This window comes from Octopus sinensis, linkage group LG14 (genome assembly GCF_006345805.1).
Source record: "Octopus sinensis linkage group LG14, ASM634580v1, whole genome shotgun sequence".
Taxonomy (NCBI): Eukaryota; Metazoa; Mollusca; class Cephalopoda; order Octopoda; family Octopodidae; genus Octopus; species Octopus sinensis.
In genome coordinates, this window is record NC_043010.1 from 47527262 (window position 1) to 47548096 (window position 20835).

Below are 20835 nucleotides of genomic sequence, written 5' to 3' on the forward strand. Positions count from 1 at the left end.
TACTTTTCTGAAATTGATCTGGCCACTGACTGATGATAGTTTAGAATTATTTGATGAAGAAAATAATTATCTGAAGAAAAATTGGTTCCTACACCCAGTGATGAAGGACTAAAGATCAAATATGAGAAGGTATCTCTTGAAATGTTTTGGTTTTCCATCACCAAATATTCATCAAAAAGCACTGGAAAATCTTTGTCTATTTTGATCCATTTTTCAACATATTTGTGGAATAATATGTTCTTCCTACCATCATTGAATGCCAAAATACCAATATAAATAAAATACAGGGCCATCTTAGCAGCATTATAAACATTTCTCTGCACCCGGATAAATCAATGCATTGGACCCAATACTATTCAGTTAATGATAGCAAGCCACGGCATACACAGATTAGAATTGGGTCGCCAGACCCATGAGGCCCCCCGGGAAAATAAATGCAATGGGCCCTATATTATTTATTGACAATAAGCCACAGCATACACAAATTAGAATTGGTTCCCATATCCGCGAGGCCCAGGGCAACTAAGACAGGCACTGACAACAGAGTGACAGCAGAGCGAGAGAAAGAGATATTAAATACATTGAAGAAATGAATGTCTGTTTATCGCACACATGAGTCTCAACTGAGAAAAATATAAATAAAAGAATATCAAGCTTATATTTCTCGCAAGTCTGATCATTAGGCGAAAGTAAAGAATACGTACACTCGGTGTTTAGGGTTAGGGTTTAGGGTTAGTGTTTTTGTTGAGCCGAAAAGGGGTGGTGTACGTATTCTTTACCTCCGCTAATTATTAAATAAGCAAAAAAAATTTCTAGGTTTTTAATGTTAAAGACGGTTTCTAAACTTTTCAGTGAATTTCACCAGTAATTTTTCTTATTTGGTCTCCAATGTGTGTCACCAAGACAAAACACCGAAAACTACTTGTTTATACTAACTATATAGATCCGCATTTATCACAATGATTGAGATAATTAAATATATTAATTCTGAGACAATGAAACCTGAAACTATAACACACACGCAAAAACTTAGATATTTTTAAATCGCAGTCTCAATACATTGCAATAAAATTTTTTAACAGAGTACAACAAACACCCCCAAATAAACATATGTACACAAGTCAAATCATACAGGTACAGCACAGACTGATCGTGACACAAGAGCAGGCATGTTAGGCTACTTGACTTCTCTTCTCCCTCCTCTATCTCTCTTTCGCCTTCTTTCTTTTCCTGTTGCTTTTCCCGTCCGCCAATCACTTCATTTCTTTCTCTCTCTCTGGCTGTCAGACCAACAGTCACCTCATGGAAATCATCAGGTGGGTATACGCTCACTGAACCTAAGTTTAACTATGTGGAGTTGCCAAGGAAGAAACAAAAATAGATAAGGAAGACAAAGAGAGATTGTAAACGGATTACTCTTATGCCATCCTCATCGAAATTGATTTGTTTTTACTTTTAACATGTATTGTGGAACCGTTTTGTTTTTTGCGGTAAAATGTTTACTTCTTTTTATGTTGTTTTCATCGATCGATGTAAATGGATTTATCTCTGGCTCGAAGAAAAGAGCAGCGAAGAAACGTCTAGTCGATTATCAAATTTCTGGATACATTAACCTTTCCTCAGAAATCCCCGGGACACCTGATCTGCCTGTAGAGGAAATTATGCTGCAAACCAATGGGATTTTTAAAAACGATACTAAAATAACGAAGGATTTGGTTACGAAAAATGCTTCTCACAAGTCCGATTCACACATTCCAGGTATGTTTGTTATTTTGGCATAAGTCTTGTTGGTGCACCACCCCTTCTGGCTTTGTTTCTTTATGACTTTCTTAATAATAATAATAATGATAATAATAATAATAATAATAATAATATAATAATAATAATAATAATATATCCATATAGGATCATACAAACTATAGAATTTTCTCAATAAAGCCAAGAGAAAATGATGTTTTATAAACACATTCTACCAGTATACGAAGTTTAAAATTCTTTAGTTACCTAGAAATTATGTTACAAACTGCCGTTCAAACCGAAAAGATCCATAAGATCCTATATGGGGATATATATATATATAATATATATATATATATATATATAATATATATATATATATATATATATGTGTAGGTCCCGGGTTGAGTCGGGGTTAACCACAGTAAATAAGGTACTCAATACATAGCAGAGTAAATTAATTTATTTTATAGAAGGAGCTTCTACAGGACTAGAACTGTTTCATTCAAAAGAAATCATCAGGAAGCAGTTCTAGTCCTGTAGAAGCTCCTTCTATAATATATATATATATATATATATGTATATATATAATCGTGCAGAGATACGTTTTCGAAGAGGGTACATGATGATTATCTCCATGAAATATTTTTTAAATGTTTAAATTTTTTTCTTACTCAAAAAGAAAACAAATAATTCATTAATTCAAACATTTTTTTTTAACCTTCCTGCAGCTTGAGCATAATAATTGCTCAACATAAAAACATTAACTTATTTGATATTATTCATTACAACATTTGAAATAGGAAGACGTGATCAACAAATAAATAAAGCGATTTCTCAGGTTGAAATTATTCTTACTGAATACTTTCGATGTATATCGTGCGTAGTAGGCTAAACATAAATTGGGAAAAGTTTTATTGTACATTTTCATTTTATGTTGATAATGTTATATTTTCTTTTTGACGATCTTAAGATCGCCTTATTTTTTTTATGTTGTGCAAGTTATTGAATACTTATTATGAGTGAAAAAAACCATCAAAACAATCGTATCCCAGAAAAATTTCATTAAAATTATACCTTAAAAAGTTATGAAGAAACAAAGTCAAATCAGAATGGTTGGGGCACTCAAGTGTAGTTATGGTTTTGTTTTTATGTGCTGTTTGATTTGTTGTTTAGCCTCCAAGTCAGTGTTGATCAAGCAGACCTGTGATCAAATGACAGTCCAGCCGTAACCATTTCATCTATTCTGCTTTCCGATACAGTTTATCGAAAATCACATTTTCCTATAACTCCTTTTCTTCTTAAAGATAGTAGGTGTGATTTAAAGGAGATTTTGCTGTTATTTCTAGAAGAAAGGGTGATCACATAGAGGCTCCTTCGTTGACTCACGTGTTTGCTGCTGTTGTTCAGCCCCAGGTTAGCTCTGCTCAGAGTAACACACAAATGCTTTCCGGCCATGACCACCATTGTTTTTTTTTTTTTTTTGTTCAATGTGTTCATTTTTATTTTAAGACGGTAGTGCTGGTGATTAGAATAAAATTAACAGGTCGAGCGGCTTTTGTCGAGGTTGTCTCGCATGATGTATGTTACGATAGCTGTTGTTTAACCCCAGGTCAACTCTGATACAGTAGATCAGCGGTTCTCAACCATTTTTTTTTTTTTTTTTATTACTTATGAACCGCCTTTTGATTACTATTTTATTCTGGTGGAGCCATTCGATGTTTTAAAAACTAGTTTTATAGCCAATGCTTTCAAAATTTCTATTTTGTTTTTCATACATTCGCTTGCAATACGTTAGCAAGAAATGTTAGAGACGAAAGATCGCCAATGTTGATCTATGTTAAGCGTTAGAGAAGAAACCTAGCTGTTTCTTGCAATAAAAACATTCAAAGCAAAACTTTTATACGGACTTCAAAAATAATACGGTAGATCTCCCAGGCGAAAGTAAGGAATACGCACACCCGGTATTTAGGGTTGCGGTTAGGGTTAGGGTTAGGGTTTTTGTCACAGTGAAAACGGATGGTGTGCATACTCTTTATCTCCGCCGATCCCCAAATTACTGTTTCACTTGCGTGGGCCCCTAGGGAACATATAGATCCTGATTGAGATCTACTGCAGTAGATCTATAATCAGATATGCCAGACATAATATTCCCGTATCATGTCGGGTGACCGCGTTGAAGCGCACTCATTAGTACAGCGATTACCGCATATGTTACGCTCCCACTCCTAATGTTTCACGGACATCGCGCTAAATGTTTTATTACTACGGTACTATACAGACTTCAGCTTTTATGAATGACTGGTGTTTTCGGTTGATCCGATTCTCGGAATGTTTCCGCGATCCAAGTAAACGGTCTTTTACCGGCAATAACGAAACCCTACTCTTATCAATTCTAATTCAGCGATTCTGCACGAGCTCTAATTACTGTTGTATCACACGTTCAACTTTTATGAAAGAATGCCGAATGCCTCTTTTACTCTTTTACTTGTTTCAGTCAGTTGACTGTGGCCATGCTGGAGCACCGCCTTTAGTCGAGCAAATCGACCCCAGGACTTATTTATTGTAAGCCTCGTACTTATTCTATCGGTCTCTTTTGCCGAACCACTAAATTACGGGGACGTAAACACACCAGCATCGGTTGTCAAGCGATGTTGGGGGGACATACACACACACACACGCACACACACTATATATATAAATATATATATATATATATACATATATACGACGGGCTTCTTTTAGTTTCCGTCTACCAAATCCACTCACAAGGCTTTGGTCGGCCCAAGGCTATAGTAGAAGACACTTGCCCAAGGTGCCACGCTGTGGGACTGAACCCGGAACCATGTGGTTCGTTAGCAAGCTACTTACTCCTACGCCTATAATGCCTATGGACAACTGATTGATTCAATACACAGAACATTTCCAAATACCAACACATTTTAGATTAAAGAAATTACAATTATAATTCTTTCTAATTCTGGCATAAGGCCAGCCATTCTGAAGGAAGAAGTCAATTACATTGATCCCAGTACTTGCTGGTACATTTTTTTTTTATCGAACCCGAAAGGATTAAAGGCAAAGTTGAACTCGGCGGTATTTGAACTTAGAATGTAAAGAGTCGGACGAAATGTCGTTAACCACTTTGTCCGGCGTGCTAACGATTCTGCCACCTCGCTGCTTTTACAATAATACTTTCTGCTACAGGCACAAGGCATGAAATTTTGGGGGCGGGGGACAGTTGATTATGGTACTTATTTTATTGACCCCCCAAAAAGATAAAAGGCCAAGTCGACCTCGGCAGAATTTGAACTCACAACGTAAAGACGGACAATATACCGCTAAGCATTTTGTCCGACATGCTAACGGTTCTGCTAGCTCGCCATCTTTGTAATATTTATAATTATGGTTTCAAATTTTGGCACAAGGCCAGCAACTTCATGGGAGGGGATAAGTCGATTACATCGACTCCAGTGTTCAACTGGTACTTATTTTATCGACCCCGAAAGGATGAAAGTAATAATAATAATAATAATCCTTTCTACTATAGGAACAAAGCCTGGAATTTTGGAGGAGGGGGGATCAGTTGATTACATCGACCCCAATGCTTAACTGGTACTTAATTTATCGATCTCCGAAAGGATGAAAGGCAAAGTCGACCTCGTCCTGTACATGTGTTCCCCCCGACTTTGTTTCCTCATAACCCCCAGAAAAATGAATAGGAAGAGGAATTTCGGAAAATTCACTCGAGTTGACTTTGTTTCTTCATAACTTTCAGAAAATGGTATTTTTTAATGAAATTTTCTATAGATACTTTTTCAGAGTGTGTAAATTGCGATTATATCAGAATTTGATGTGAAATGAAAATAGCGAACGCACACATACGTACTGACACACATCGCAATTTTTTTGTCGAAATTTCAAGTTTCATTTTTTTCGATATATGTGACATGTGTCAGTATGTATGTGTACGAGCCCACCAAATTAATTTTTTTCCTATTACATTCTGATATAATCGTAATCTACACATTCTGAAAAGTATTTGTAGAATAATTAATAGAAATTGCCCATTTTTCTGAAAATTATGAGCAAAGAAAGCCGTCACGTGTGAATTTTTCCGAAATTCCTAACCATTTGAAGCGTATTTGTAGAAAATTTCATTAAAAAGTGTCCATTTTTCTGGAAGTCATGAGGAAACAAAGTTGGGAGTAGGCACATGTGTAGGAATGCCAATAATAATAATAATAATAATAATAATAATAATAATAGTAATATTAATAATAAATGCCCTGATGCAGTACCAGGCAGTGGTTCTCAAGGCTTCTGATCTTAACTGATTAGAAGTGTTATCATGTACATTGTTTTGTCTTGGTATAAAAAATGGGCTACAGCAAATATTCTGCTCAATACCACAGATTTACTTGTCAGTTGTTTGACCGTAACCAGTTGAGCATGTCCCTTAGTGGCTGACGATATGTGTATCTCTGATCATGAGCAAGAGTACTGCGGGAGCATCATAGACATGTGTTGACAGGAATTCTTTGAGGTTTGGATAATTCACCTTTGGAAGCATAGGTGTTTCATTCAGCATCATTAAACAAACCTTATTCAGGGACCTTCTGAGCGGGACGGGCTACTCAACCCGAAGAAAATTCTAACTGGACCCCACCCACAAGGTCATGCGCTGTTATGATATGAGATCGCTATGTTGATATGAGATCGCTATGTTGCGCACATATTGTTGTGATGCATGTGCCTAGTGTACTCTTATCAGACGGGTAGTCATGATGGGTATACAGGGCTTCGTATATTTGTACCCCAGTGTCGTTTTGATGGCATACACTACCCTCTCACTCAATAATAATAATAATTCGGCATACCCACACACGTTTGCTCCCCCAGCTCCGACTTTTGTTTCCGCATAACTTCAGAAATATTAAATTCTGATATAATGGTAATCTTGACACTCTGAAACATATTTGTAGAAAATTTCATATGCAAAAAGTATCCATTTTTCTGAAAGATATGAAGAAACAAAATCGCTGAGGTACACTTGTGTAGGCTTGCTAAAAGTTGATTGACAATAAAATGAACAAACGTTGTTGGATGCTACTTGATATATTAGCTTTTATACAACAACTAGCTTTTAAGCTAGCTCCTGCGGAGGGCTAATTGGCTTTGCGACTCAAAACTAAAAAGGGAAATAATAATAAAGCATTTATTGGTATCTTACCATCTAGGTTTTATATCACAGAGTATCACATTTGGATAATTTGGAAATCGCTGTAAAGCAGCAGGATAAACAATATTCTTGGTTTTACCATTTGATGTGAGTATGAAGAGATTGTTGACAATTCCAGCTCTGGAACAACTAACATAGAACTGACCATGGGAAAAGCGCTGCTGCAGGAGGTGCAGTCTAACACTTTTGAGTAATTGTACTTGACTCTTGTTAACTGATATTGCAACACTAACTCTTACAGGAAATTGAAGTCTCTTGAATTTGAAGGGCATGTCTGCTGGAATCTGTGGAATTCTTGGAATAAACACATTTTCTCCCTTTCCTTGTCCAGTGAGGATTGTTGCTTCCAAAAGATGTGGATGCATTTGCCTGACAATCAGTCTTGTTCCCTTGCACATCTTTGGGAGATCCGGATTTCTCAAAAGTATGATTGGAACTCCTTTCTTCAATGTCAGTTTGTGAGAAGGCGTTGCAGGAGGATCCAAAGAAAATCAGTAATTATAGAAGATATATATATTATATATATATATAATCGATCAAACGGGACGACGCTTGGCTGACCGGTTCGAGGAACACCTCCGAAAATCAGACTCGGCAATGACACCCCGGTCTCGCGCCATTTTCGCTCTACTGGTCATTCTTTACAACACCTGTCTATGTTCAGATTGTTCTCACACAGGGGCCATCTGGACTCCCGTCTTCGCCGTGAACAATAATTAATCTTCTCTCTTCGCTCCTTTGAACCCTTCACTCCCATCCACCTTCCTCTCCTCTCTTGCTCTGACACCTTTCTTCACTCCCACCCACCTACACCCTTCCACCATCGTTATCCCACCCCTACACATTCCAACCCACCATCCCTATACATCCCATCCCACTCCCACATACCCTACCTCTACCCTCACCTCAACCCACACCCTACCCTTGCTTCGCCCCATCCTCGCCTCCCCACACCCCAACACCACACCACACTACATCACACCACCCCGCACACACTAGCACTGACCACTTCCCAGCACCCACACACCTACACATGCACATACGCACACCTCAAGGTCACCAACCCCTATCCACACGCACATACACGCTCTCATATGCATACGCACGCGCACCTTCGTTTTGGCATCACCACTACTTTATTATCTCTCCTTCATCTCATCTTTCCTGTCTGACCACCTCTGTCTGGCATTCGCCATGATTGATTGCTTGCCACTAAACCTTTGCTGAATGTTCAAGAACCAAATGAAGAGCAAATTTTCAAACCCTGAGTCCTGATTCCACACCCCCTCAAAAAAAAAGTATGAGTGGCTGTGTGGTAAGTAGCTTGCTTACCAACCACATGGTTCCGGGTTCAGTCCCACTGCGGAGCACCTTGGGCAAGTGTCTTCTACTATAGCATCGGACCGATCAAAGCCTTGTGAGTGGATTTGGTAGACGGAAACTAAAAGAAGCCCGTCGTATATATGTATATATTATATGTGTGTGTATATGTTTGTGTGTCTGTGTTTGTCCCCCCAACCTCGCTTGACAACCGATGCTGGTGTGTTTACGTCCCCGTAACTTAGCGGTTCTGCAATAGAGACCGATAGAATAAGTACTAGGCTTACAAAAAATAAGTCCTGGGGTCGACTTACTCGACTAAAAGCGGTGCTCCAGCATAGCCACAGTCAACTGACTGAAACAAGTAAAAGAGTAAAGAGAAAAGAGTATGTAGAGCAAATATAGACTGAGATACAGGGGTCCCAGACAGACAGAATTTCGTTTTTTTTTTATAGATTAAGCCTAGTTTGTATTTTTGACGTTAATAAAGGTCGGTCGAACGAATCGAATTGAGCGTTTTTTTAAACAAGCAATAAACATTTTATTGCGTACAATTTCTACTTCAACTTCCTGCTGTTAAACAATTCGCATAAGCACAAATGACAAGTTTGCCTTAATATAGTGACATATTCGATGTCAAGCCACACAGGTGTTAGTCTACATTATATTAAAGTTGTGTATCAGGAAATATTTAACTTATATATCAGGGCTGTGTAATACGAGAAAATATCGTGCTTATATACGAGGTGGTACCAAAAAGTTCCCGGACTAGTTCTGTAGCGTGCCAACAGATGGCAGCACACAGTTGCGTGTACAGTGAGAGCTAGCAGTGACCTTCATGAGACTGTGCTGGGTGACATCGTTGTGTTTACTTAGCAAGTTGTGGAATTTGTGTTTTTGTGATCACGTGTAATGCTGTAGTCTGCGATTTTGTCATGGACAGGAAGTTGGAACAAAGAACCAACGTGAAGCTTTGCGTTAAACTTGGGAAGTCTGCTACAGAGACATTGAGCATGCTTTGGCAAGCTTACGGCAACGAGGTAATGGGTCATACGCAATGTTTCGAGTGGCACGGGCGCTTCAAAAGCCGCAGCTCAATCAAGAGTATGATCATCGTTTTTTTTTTTACTTCTACGGTATTGTGCATCGAAAGCCAGAACGTTTCCCAGAACCAAACCGTCAATCGGGAGTTCTCCTGCGACGTTTTGAAGTATATGACGCAAGTGAAGTGAATATATATAAGTTAAATAAGTACCAGTTACGCACTGGTGTCGATATAATCGACTTAATCCCTTTGTCTGTCCTTGTTTGTCCTCTCTGTGTTTAGCCCCTTGTGGGTAGTAAAGAAATAGGCATTGAATATCTCTTTACATTTTGAGTTCAAATTCCGCTGAGGTCGACTTTGCCTTTTATCCTTTCGGGTTCGACAAAATAAAAAAAAAGCACCATAATCGGCTACCCATCACCCCCAAATTTCAGGCAGTGTACCTATAATAGAAAGAATGTATTATTGTAAAGGCGACGACCTGGTAGAATTGTTTGCACGGCAACAAAACGCTGAGCAGAAGCTCAACATTAATGGAAGTTGATCGTCCAGATCGAGGGGAACCTGAAAGAGAAAAGTTTGTCGAATGAAGCTGGTGAAACTATCGTTGGTATGTCCGGATATTTAACACATAAAGCATGACGGGCCACGATCGTGGCCCAGATAGATACATTTATTTTATGGGCGTTTGTTGGGGTCTAATGTAATTCAAACACTCTGATACCCGCCAGAATGCAAGAGGACTAATAGTTCAACTAATGACTTTTCAGATTATGTAAAACTATTTTTGTTTTTTATGTGTGCACAGTAGTCTCATTTTCATAAAATGGGCTCAGCAGTCCATGCACTTACATAAGTGCAAATCCCAGTGCTTTATGGGTTGAAGCTTCGTTTCCATTGACAGAATGAATATTTCTTGCCTTTTTCGTTGTAGAAGAATCCCTTTTGAATCTATGTAGTATGCAGAGTTTGATTTGGTGTTAAATCCTATTCGAATTTAACCACTTCAGTGTAAAGCAGACATAGGCTCTCTTTTTCGAGAATCAGGTTGCACTTTTTAAAAAATTCAAAATAATTTTTCATTAGCTGTGCCATTCAGAAGGTCCCGCGGGCCTAAGTTTGTCCAATGACTGGTGTAGTCTGCCAAGAAAGAAAACAGTAGCATTGGAATGTAAAAATTAATGCTTATTTTACCGTATGTATTAAATAAGTGTGAGGATGCATAGCCTAGAGAGGTTATGGTTTGGCATTCGCGATAGTGTGATGGTGGTTTCAATTCTTGGACCGGGTGGTGCATTGTGTTCTTGAGTAAAAACACTTCCGCTCACCACTTCGATACCCGCATCTATTCAGACAACGTTGATTTGATGGAGAGGGTGAACTATTGTACAGCACAAACATTTGATCAATATAAAATGAATCATTTGTGCAGCTTGTTCAACGAAAAGAAAAAAGAAAATGCTGAACCGTCTTTCTCGGACTAACGAGAGATTATTTTGGAGATAGATAAATGAATGAATGAATAGCTAAATAGATAAATAAGCACCCTCAATGTGATCATGTCAAAAATGTAACAGGACTTTCATTCAATAATTTTCACGGATTCCGCTGGTATAATTAGCTTGTCGAGTATTGAAAATAAAAAAAATAGAGCGTATGAACAAAGACAATCTATGTCAACTCATTCATGTGGTAACGAAGTATTGTATACAACATTAAATTGAGTTGTGATTCCGACTAATGATAAACAATTACAATTCTTTTGCAGTAAACGTGTTGCTTACAGCTCCTGTTTACAATGAGAGGTCGTTCGTTCTATAATACGATAATCTACAGCAGTGGTTCTTCTTTACCCCACTTTTTGTTTTTCTCGGTGTCTTTTTGTAAGTAGTTGTAATGCCCGGCGCCCGCATAAGTGGCGAGGTTTTCAGAACAGACAGAGAGTTTTAGAAGATTTAAATCAGTGGTTCCCAAAGTTTTCCAGACTGCGGGCTTCTTGGCACCCAGGTCACAATCCTAACGCCTCCACCTCCACCCCACTCACCAACACAATCATTGTCCACTTTCTCCAGCAAATTCAAAACAAATGCATCTCACAAAAAAAATCTTAACCTAATTCGCTCATCATTTTGTTTTTTTTTACATACATCGCCCTCTTTTGACCTCTCCATTATCACCCTTCTTTTCTTCAACGCCCCACCCAGGATCTTTTCACCACCCCCAAGGCAGCAGTACTCCACACTTTGGGAACCATTGATTTGAATACAAAGAAACAAGAAAGAAGAGAGAAAAGAAAAGAAAGAAAAAAAGGGGAGTAAAGCGGTGGAGAGGGGGGCGATGGGTCACATACCCCAGAACAAATTGTGCGCTAAGTCACACCCCGTAGTCAGGACCGCGATGGCGTTGTCACGGAGAATGACCAGCGTCACCCGCTGCAGCATCCACTCAATCTTGTGGTGCTCATCTCTCCGACGTGCCGCTATTATCCCTATTTTGCGGAGGAAATCGGTGGTAATACTGGATCCTAAAACACTTGACAATTAAGACGGCGACCGGTACAAATTGATAGCTGCCGGCTAGGCCCCTGTAGTTATTGATTTTTCTCTCCTCTGGGTTACGGGCATCGACACTCGGGTTTGTAGCCGATGCTTGCAAGGTTGGAGCCGGAATACAACTAAATCAGCTTAACATGGATGATAATTTATAAATTTTACTCAAAAATTGGATTGTATAAGCTTTTAACAGTGAAATAAGAAATTAGTGTTTGTCGCCACCTTAACGTGAGTGTTCTCGAAGAACCGACGATACTGCTATTTTCACCTCAAAAAGACATCTCCAGCTGGTTATTCAGTATGCTTTCGCACCACAAGAAAAGAAAGATAAAAAAGGGAGTAAAGCGTAGGAGAGGGGGTCGATGGGTCACATACCCCAGAACAAATGGTGCGCTAAGTCACACCCCGTAGTCAGGACCGCGATGGCGTTGTCACGGAGAATGACCAGCGTCACCCGCTGCAAGCAGGAGAGAACTCCTGACACTCTAGCTCCGAGATCACCAGATCACGTTATTTCGATCGTATTGGATCACTTCAGTGGTGGGCACTCGTTTGTCAGGTATGGTATTAGTCTGACCTCGCTTGCAATATATAGAAAATTCAGTGTCATACAATCACTGATCTTTATTAAAAAATTAATAAAGACAAAAGTTGTAAATTTACTTTATACATTGCAAGTTAACGACTTGCCTGTACCTGATGAGATCTAACTAACAGCATGCTACTTATCTCTTATTTTAATTTAATAGCAATTACTAGTTTTATCATGCATAATATAACAACTACTACAGGTAAAATTTAGTATGTTAATTATGTTACCTCACTGCCCCATATATATATATATATATATATATATATATATATTGTGAAATAGAAAGATGAATAATCTTGTTGCAGATTAATCAAAAGTTTAACCGATACCTTGGTAGCAAAAATCACAGCAGAAGACAGCACGGTTGGAGGTACAACCATATGGTGTTGCAACCGTGCGTTGGTGCGGATAATTGAATTTTAATATTATTAGTGAATTGAAAAAATGGAGTTGAACGGAGATTGAACAGAAATCGTTTTATAAAACGATTTCTGTTCAATCTTCGTTCAACTCCATTTCTTCAATTCACTAATATATATATATATATATATATATATAATATATATATATATAATATATATATATATATATATATATATATATATATAATATATATATATATATATATATATATATCGCATTTTACTGTATTATTTTATGTATTTTTATTTCTTATATAATTCATATAAGTGAAGGTGTGTGGTTTAGTGGTTAGGGTATTCGGCTCGCGATCGTAAGATCGTTAGTTCAATTCCCGGCGACACGTTGTCCTTGAGCAAGACACTTTTATTTCATGTTGCTCCAGACCACTCAGCTGGTAAAAATGAGTAGAACCTGTATTTCAAAGAGCCAGCTTTGTCACATTCTGTATCACGCTGAATCTCCCTGAGAACTACGTTAAGAGTACCCGTGTCTGTGGATTGCTCAGCTACTTGCACGTTAATTTCACGGGCACACTGTTCCGTTGATCTGATCAACTAGAATCCACGTCGTCGTAAGTGACGGAGTACCAGTTATTATTATTTTTTTTATATAAATGTCAGTTTATCGATCTCCCAAAAGATCAGTCTACTCCACCATTTCGATCTGGTATTTATCGACACCTAATCCCGAAGATAGTTCCTTCAATCCCTAAAGGATATTATCGCCCACTTTGACTACCTCTTTCTGTCTAAAATTGCGATCTTTAGCTGCAACAAGAATCAAAGATATTCTTCAAGTTCTGTTATTTAAAAAATTCTTTAATATCACATTTATATTAAGGCAGTGATGTGGCAGAATCTTTAACATGGCATTTCGTCTGTCTATACGTTCTGAGTTCAAATTCCACCGAGGTCGACTTTGCCTTTCATCCTTTCAGGGGGTGGGGTTCGATAAAATAAGTACCAGTCACGTACTGAGGTCGATGTAATCGACTTATCCCTCCCCAAAATTGCTGGCCTTGTGCCAAAATTTGAAACCAATATTACATTTATGTCGCTATACATTAGCTGTCGTGGTCAGAATAATTTTGAAATAATTAAAATGCGATTTTGACTTTGTACGGAAGGCCATATGCGATTTTCAATTACAAACTGGATTGGTTTGCTGAAAATAATTCTGTCCAACACAAGCAACCGCAGCAAATAGCTCCTAGGAAATTTGTAGATGATATAACAGCCAGAAAAACAGTTATAATAACTAGGAAAACTCTTATTCACTACAGAAAAAAAAATCTACGAAAGTGTTTGAAAATGTGCTGAAAATTTTCGTGAAACTACACGTGTCCGCGCAACATACACAAATCACCCAAGACACAATTCTCATTTAGGGAAGTGCAAGTTCTATGGATTGAAAAATATACATATTGCATTGATTGCAGACCCCTCAATCTATGTGACACTGTATCAAATTTCCAAAGACTATCATCGAATATATGCCTCTCATTTCAGTGGAAATGGAATTGCGATTTAATAGTAATGAGCAAAACATATTTGCAATACTCAACCATACTATTCTTAATCCTGATATGCCAGCTGACTCAGATGAGCACTATCGACTTGTGTCACGTTGTGGTGCTGATATGGATATGAAAATAGAAAAGGCAATCTGCACGGTTTGTTATGAACTATACGCAGCTACCAGGTTCTCTGGCATATGCAGTTTGGTGTTGAAATTATTTTCAACTAGCAGTATCGCCCGGCGTTGCTCGGGTTTGTTTCCACCCTTTAGAATTGGAATTTTTGAAAAGTAAAATTTTGCATTATGTAGCTTGTTATTCTCTTTAAGTGAACATTTTTCTGGTTGAAATACACCGAAAAATGGCGACACACCAGTCAAAAAATCGTAAATTATAGGGATTTTCATAGAAAAAAAGCCACGTTTTTTATGTAAATAGTTTTTGGCCTTAACATGGTCCGATTTGAATTTTTTTCTTCTATGGAAGGAAGAGCAAGCCTTCTTCTATCATACTCTCAATTTTGGTCAACTTGCGCCGCAGGGTCTCGGAGGAGATAGTGTTAGTTGAAGGCTACCAAACCTGCCATACACAGACAACTTCAGCTTTATATAGAGAGAGATAACGATCGTCATGGTGCTCTGACAGTCTTTAACTAATATCACTTATTCTTCGCCAACATTCCTGCTCCATCGTGTTCTGGAGAGTGTTCTTTCAGCGACCTCAGACGAATGTTGACATATTTGAGTACAATATGTCATTCATGACTAAATAATGCTTATGCTGAATAGTGAGTGAATGTATGTCAACTTGTCGACAAAAATGCCGACCAAATGATTAATATTTTTGCTGTTAAGAAATGCGGGAAAAAAATATTTCTTTGAAGTTGCAGGAGTGATTTGTGATAATTGGCGTATCGCTGATTGATAAAAATGGCTTTTCGTTATATATTAGTATTTGTGTTTTTATCTGTGTAATATTTCGGATGATTCAAATCTCTGCCCTTCCCTCTAAACCAGGGGTGGGCAAACTACGGCCCGCGGGCCGCATGCGGCCCGCCATAGGTTTTCATGCGGCCCGCCGAGAGCTTTTATGAATCCCAACTTCTATGCAGATACTTCGTAACTGTACGGTAATTCACAATATTTTCACTTGATTTTTATAAATGAGGCCCGCCAAGGTTCCAAAGACGCATTGTGCGGCCCGCGATCAAAAAAGTTTGCCCACCCCTGCTCTAAACCAATGCGCACCTTATAGAACACACGGTAGATCATATGAATGAAGACATGAGCAATGTGCGTGAAAGAACGCGCATGTTTGATTGCATTGAAGCGGAGCGAGATTAACCGAAATCGCCATCTTAGACTTTCAATGTTAATTTCATAAGCGTGAGCGCAGGAGTTGGAGATAAAAAATAAAGAAAAAATTTTAACCAGCAGAAACTGTTTATAGTGATATTTTGGGGACAAAGTCTTCTCCATAACATTAAGCAAATAAAAGAGTTTCGGGACCCATTGATTTTGATGATAAACTGTAGAAACATCATCCGTGATTATTATAAACAGCATCTGCTGTAATGGCTAGCCCATGCATGTAACAGGGGGAACTACGGCTACTATGTACGTATTATGTCAATGATTGATTTCATGTTGGGTGAAAAAGAAAAAGTAATCAGTTAAAAGTATCAGGAATAACTAGAGTAAGGTAAATGGATCTTTTCGGTTTGAACGGCAGTTTTTTAAAAATAATTTCCACGTAACTAAACACTTTTAAACTTCGTATACTGGTAGAATGTGTTTATAAAACATCTTTTTCTCTTGGCTTTATTGAGAAAATTCTATAGTTTGTAAGATATTTGTTGTTGTTTTTTCTTCAATTTCTGCAATTTCAACCAATCACTGACGTCTATTGAGGTAAAAAAATTCTGTACCGTATGAATATGTCCCTCGTTTAAGAAACTGATTAGGTTTATTTACATTTGTGAAGAAAAAAAGATACCCTTCCCCCACCCCTAACCCTAACTAACCCTAACCCTAAAACAGATTGAAATGCAATAGATCGATACTAGGGTCATAATTATGGATGACAATTTCATATGACACCGCTAGAAAAAACTGCCGTTCAAACCGAAAAGATCCGACTGACTTCATGTTGGGTGAAAAAGAAAAAGTAATCAGTTAAAAGTATCAGGAATAACTAGGGTAAGGTAAATTTAAAACTTATTGAGATGAGATAATGCATAATTGATATGGAGTGCTCGTATATCTAATTCATGTTTCTGTAGAAACACGGCGTTAAGATGGCAGCTGCAAGGATGATGTATGTATGTGCAGAAAATAGCTTTCGTGATCTCGTCTGACATTCTTCAAATCGTAGTGCAAATCGATGGAGCGTAGGATAAAATGCCTTGTGGTATTTGTTCCGGCTTTCTGCTCTCTGATTTCAAATCTCATAGATCAACTTTGCCGTTCGTGTTTTCAGGAGCGAATCTTATCGTTTCTCTTTTTCGAGAAGAGATGGGCTGTGGTTAGACGGATTTAAATGCGCATTCTAATATTACGACGTCGTTCCTACAACTAACACTATCAGCAATTGAAAGGCTGAAGTTGAAACGCGGCCTTATCGCATCGTCTGAAAAAACTACATATTTATTATACATGTCCATGTTAATACTCAACCGTTTACACATTAATTTCACGAGTAGAAGAATTCAGTTGACTGAGCAATTGAATGATCATCGTCGCAACTGACGGAGAACCTACCAGTAAAAAGAAAACTGCTGAAACTGAGTGCTGGGAAACTGTGTTGATAGGTTAGGGAGATAGCAAAACGCTTGTTAAGTTAATGTAAACATATATAATATAGGGAACATTAAAAGGCTAATTTAGAAATTATTTCAAGTGAGAAAAAGCTTATATAGGTCAATGACTAATATCTTAATTATTTCATTATATAGATAGTACGATGAAAGGTGAATATTTACATAGTAATTCTAAATGATGGCAAATAAGATATACAAGTTAAATTCATTACAGAAGCTACTTGATTTCACCGATCGCCTATCTCAAAGATATGTATGTATATAAAAGGGATCAAAGGTGACACTAATAGGCTTATAAATTGATATAAAGGGATAAGTATTTTGGGGGACTAATAATAGATACAATAATAAAAGGTCATTATCGAACCAGAAATAAAATTTCATTCACTACTTGAGATGTTATCAGTTCGTTAAACAGCAAACGGTACACATAATCACATAATTGTGCTGGTTTTTCGGTACGAGATAAAAATAAAATTAACATATGTGATAAAGATATGATGGACTGTTCATCCCTGTCTCACCGTTTCTCTCATATACACGCACGAGCGCGCGCACACACATTGGCCTGCTCGCCAAGCCAGCGGGGTGGCATCATTCGAAAGCTTAAACGATACTAGCGCATCGTGACCAGCGATGTATAACAACATCCAATAGTCTTAATACACACATACACACACGATAATAATAAATGCCAAAACGAATTTCTGTGCGTCAGTATGTCACACTCTAACCCGCTTCTCTCACTATTCAATGACACTTCAACTATTCCTCGTGTTAAGGTGAGAGTAATAGTAGGCATAGATACACACATTGGCCTGCTCGCCAAGCTAGCGGGTGGCATCATTCGAAAGCTTAAACGATACTAGCGCATCGTGACCAGCGATGTATAACAACATCCGATAATCTTAATACACACACACACACACACACAATAATAATAAATGCCAAAACGAATTTCTGTGTGCCAGTATGTCACTCTTTCATCCCCTCTCTCACTATTCAATGACATTTCTACTATTCCTCATGTTGAGGTGAGAGTAATAGTAGGCATAGAGACGGTGAGGGTGGTAGTAAATTGATGGTTGTGATGGTAATGGAAAGATAGTAATAGTATGAACTGTAGTTGTGATAGAGGCGACGGTGATGATGGTGGTGGTAGTGGTTGCCGAGGAGGTCAGGCATGACGGTGATAGTAAGCGATGTGAAAGACAGTGGTGTTGGTAGCGGAGGGGAAGGCGGCGAAGCCAAAGGTATTGATGGTGGTGGTGTCAGAAGTCTGAATGGTGTATGTATGGCAGTTGTGGTGGTACTGGGATGGTGATGGTTGAAAACAATCTACAGAAAGAGAGAAAGAAAGACGTTAGAAAGAAATTGAACTGACCCCCGAATGGGAAGTCAAAAATTTTTTATCATGCAGCTTTGCAATAAGTTCCAAGTCAACAAATTATATCATTGTTTTGATGAGAATTGTTCATTGCTTCAAAAATATTGTTCAAGTTTAATCAAATCTAATATGCATGAAGTATCATTTTTGGTCCCAAGGCCCAATGAAGAGTCTTCTACGCTAGTATATATATATGTGTGTGTGTGTGTATACACACGCTCGAGTTTTGGTATAGCTTTCTTTGTTACATACATAAACACATGCGCACACAAACTCATATATACCTCCGCTCTCTACACACGATCTACACCTTATCTTGGGCCCCGGGCTGACAAAAGCCTTGCAAGTAGATTTGGGAGACGCGAACTGAAATAAGCCCGTCACATACACACACATGTATGTGTGTGTATATATATATATATATATATATGCTTTTGTGTATTGAGTCTGTGTGTTTTTATCTCATTGTCTTGTTGTATCATGATAGTTGTAAATAAGTGTCACTGTCACAAGCGGTGTCAGTCATATCCAATATTCCCTGAGAGCATGTCAGGCCATGGGAAGTATTATCTTGCTTTGCAAAGAGTGAAGACTGGCGACAAGTAAGGTCATCCGGCCGTAGAAAATCTGCTTCAAATTCCGTCCGACCCATGCAAGCGTGGAAAATGGACGTTAAGCGATGATGATGATGATGATGACAATGACTGATAGAAGTACCATTGGATCTTTACCTTTTGACCTACAGATTTTAAAAATAATTTTTTGTAACTAAACACTTTCAAACTTCAGACACTGGTAGAATGTGTCATATAAAACATTTTTACTCTTGGAATTTTTGAGAAAAACTTATATTTACGAAGATATTTCACGTTAAATTTTTCGTATTTCGGTAATTTCAACCAATCAATTATGTGTATTCAGCTGAATAAAGTTACTGCCGTTGTTTGTCAACTTCCGGCGGTGTATATTTCGTTTGTCACTGTTATTTATGACAACCCTAACCCTAAAACCCTAACCCTAAAACCTTAACCCTAACCTTAACCCTAAAACCTTAAAACCAGTACAAACGCACGAACGATGTCATCAATAACGAAAAATACACCCCCGATAGTTGTTGTTGACAAACAACGGCAGTAATTTTATACATGTATATACACACACATAAGTAATGTTTATTACCACTTAAATATGACTATTCCGTAGGAACCGACGTTGCAATCTGTACCCGATATATATTGCAAACAAGGGAGTGAACCCCTACTAACTTCCAACCATGAGACCACCAGACCGTACGGTTTCGACTTCTTAGCATCGAATAACGGTTGGTGGAAGCGTTCTCCTGAAGTTAAAAATAACAGTAACGCCGGGATACCAAACCAATCTCAGGAACCTGCAACCACATCTTTTGATTGTCTGCACTCTTGTTAACACCATTCCTTGGGTTGCTGTAGCTCGAATTTCGGTGCCCTTACAAATATATCTTTTTAAAATATTTCACAAGGTGTAAAACCTGCAAATCTAGGAATGAAGCGTTTATTTCTGTTTATGTAAAGAGTAAAACGTTTGCCTTATTTATTATTTTCATCTTCCTCTCCAAACACCAAGGCATCCTCAAATGCGTAACACCTCAGGCGACCACCCTAGTAACCGTTATCCGTAGTCGGCCGTACTTTTGTTAATGGAATTTTATACACTTGCAGGGGCCATTAACACCTTAACAAAAGCATATGTTGGTTACAAACCACACCGTGAAATTTCCTCAGGTGAAAAGAAAAAAAAGAAAAGAAAAAGAGGCGGTGCTCCAGCATGGCCGCAGTCACATGACTGAAACAAGTAAAAGAGTAAAAAGAGAGAGAGTCTACAATATCCTTTTCTACTCTAGGCACAAGGCCCGAAATTTTGGAGGAGGGGACCAGTTGATTAGATCGATCCCAGTACACAACTGGTACTTAATTTATTGACCCCGAAAAGATGAAAGGCAAAGTCTACCTCGGCGGAATTTGAACTCAGAACGTAAAGACAGACGAAATACTGCTAAGCATTTTGCCCAGCGTGCTACAATATCGTACGAGTCAGCTACATTTATTATTATTTTTATTTATGAGCCCTTTTCAAGCCTAGCCAGGCTCTTGGGGCCTGTCTCCCAGTTTCTGTGGCGTATGTGTTTCCCCCAGATGGACGGGACGCCAATCCATCGCAGCGT

At 38.2% G+C, this 20835-nt stretch overlaps 1 protein-coding gene across 2 annotated transcripts in view; it reads left to right on the top strand.

Moving 5' to 3' along the window:
* The first annotated feature begins 1148 nt into the window (after positions 1-1148).
* The window catches only part of LOC115219266, a 132696-nt gene continuing 113009 nt past the window's right edge, over positions 1149-20835 (top strand). For both annotated transcript variants that reach the window (XM_029789421.2, XM_036508998.1), the window contains exon 1: positions 1149-1758. In XM_029789421.2, the coding sequence (XP_029645281.1) occupies positions 1461-1758 (298 nt within the window). In that variant the 5' untranslated portion in view covers positions 1149-1460. The remainder of the gene's footprint in view (positions 1759-20835) is intronic.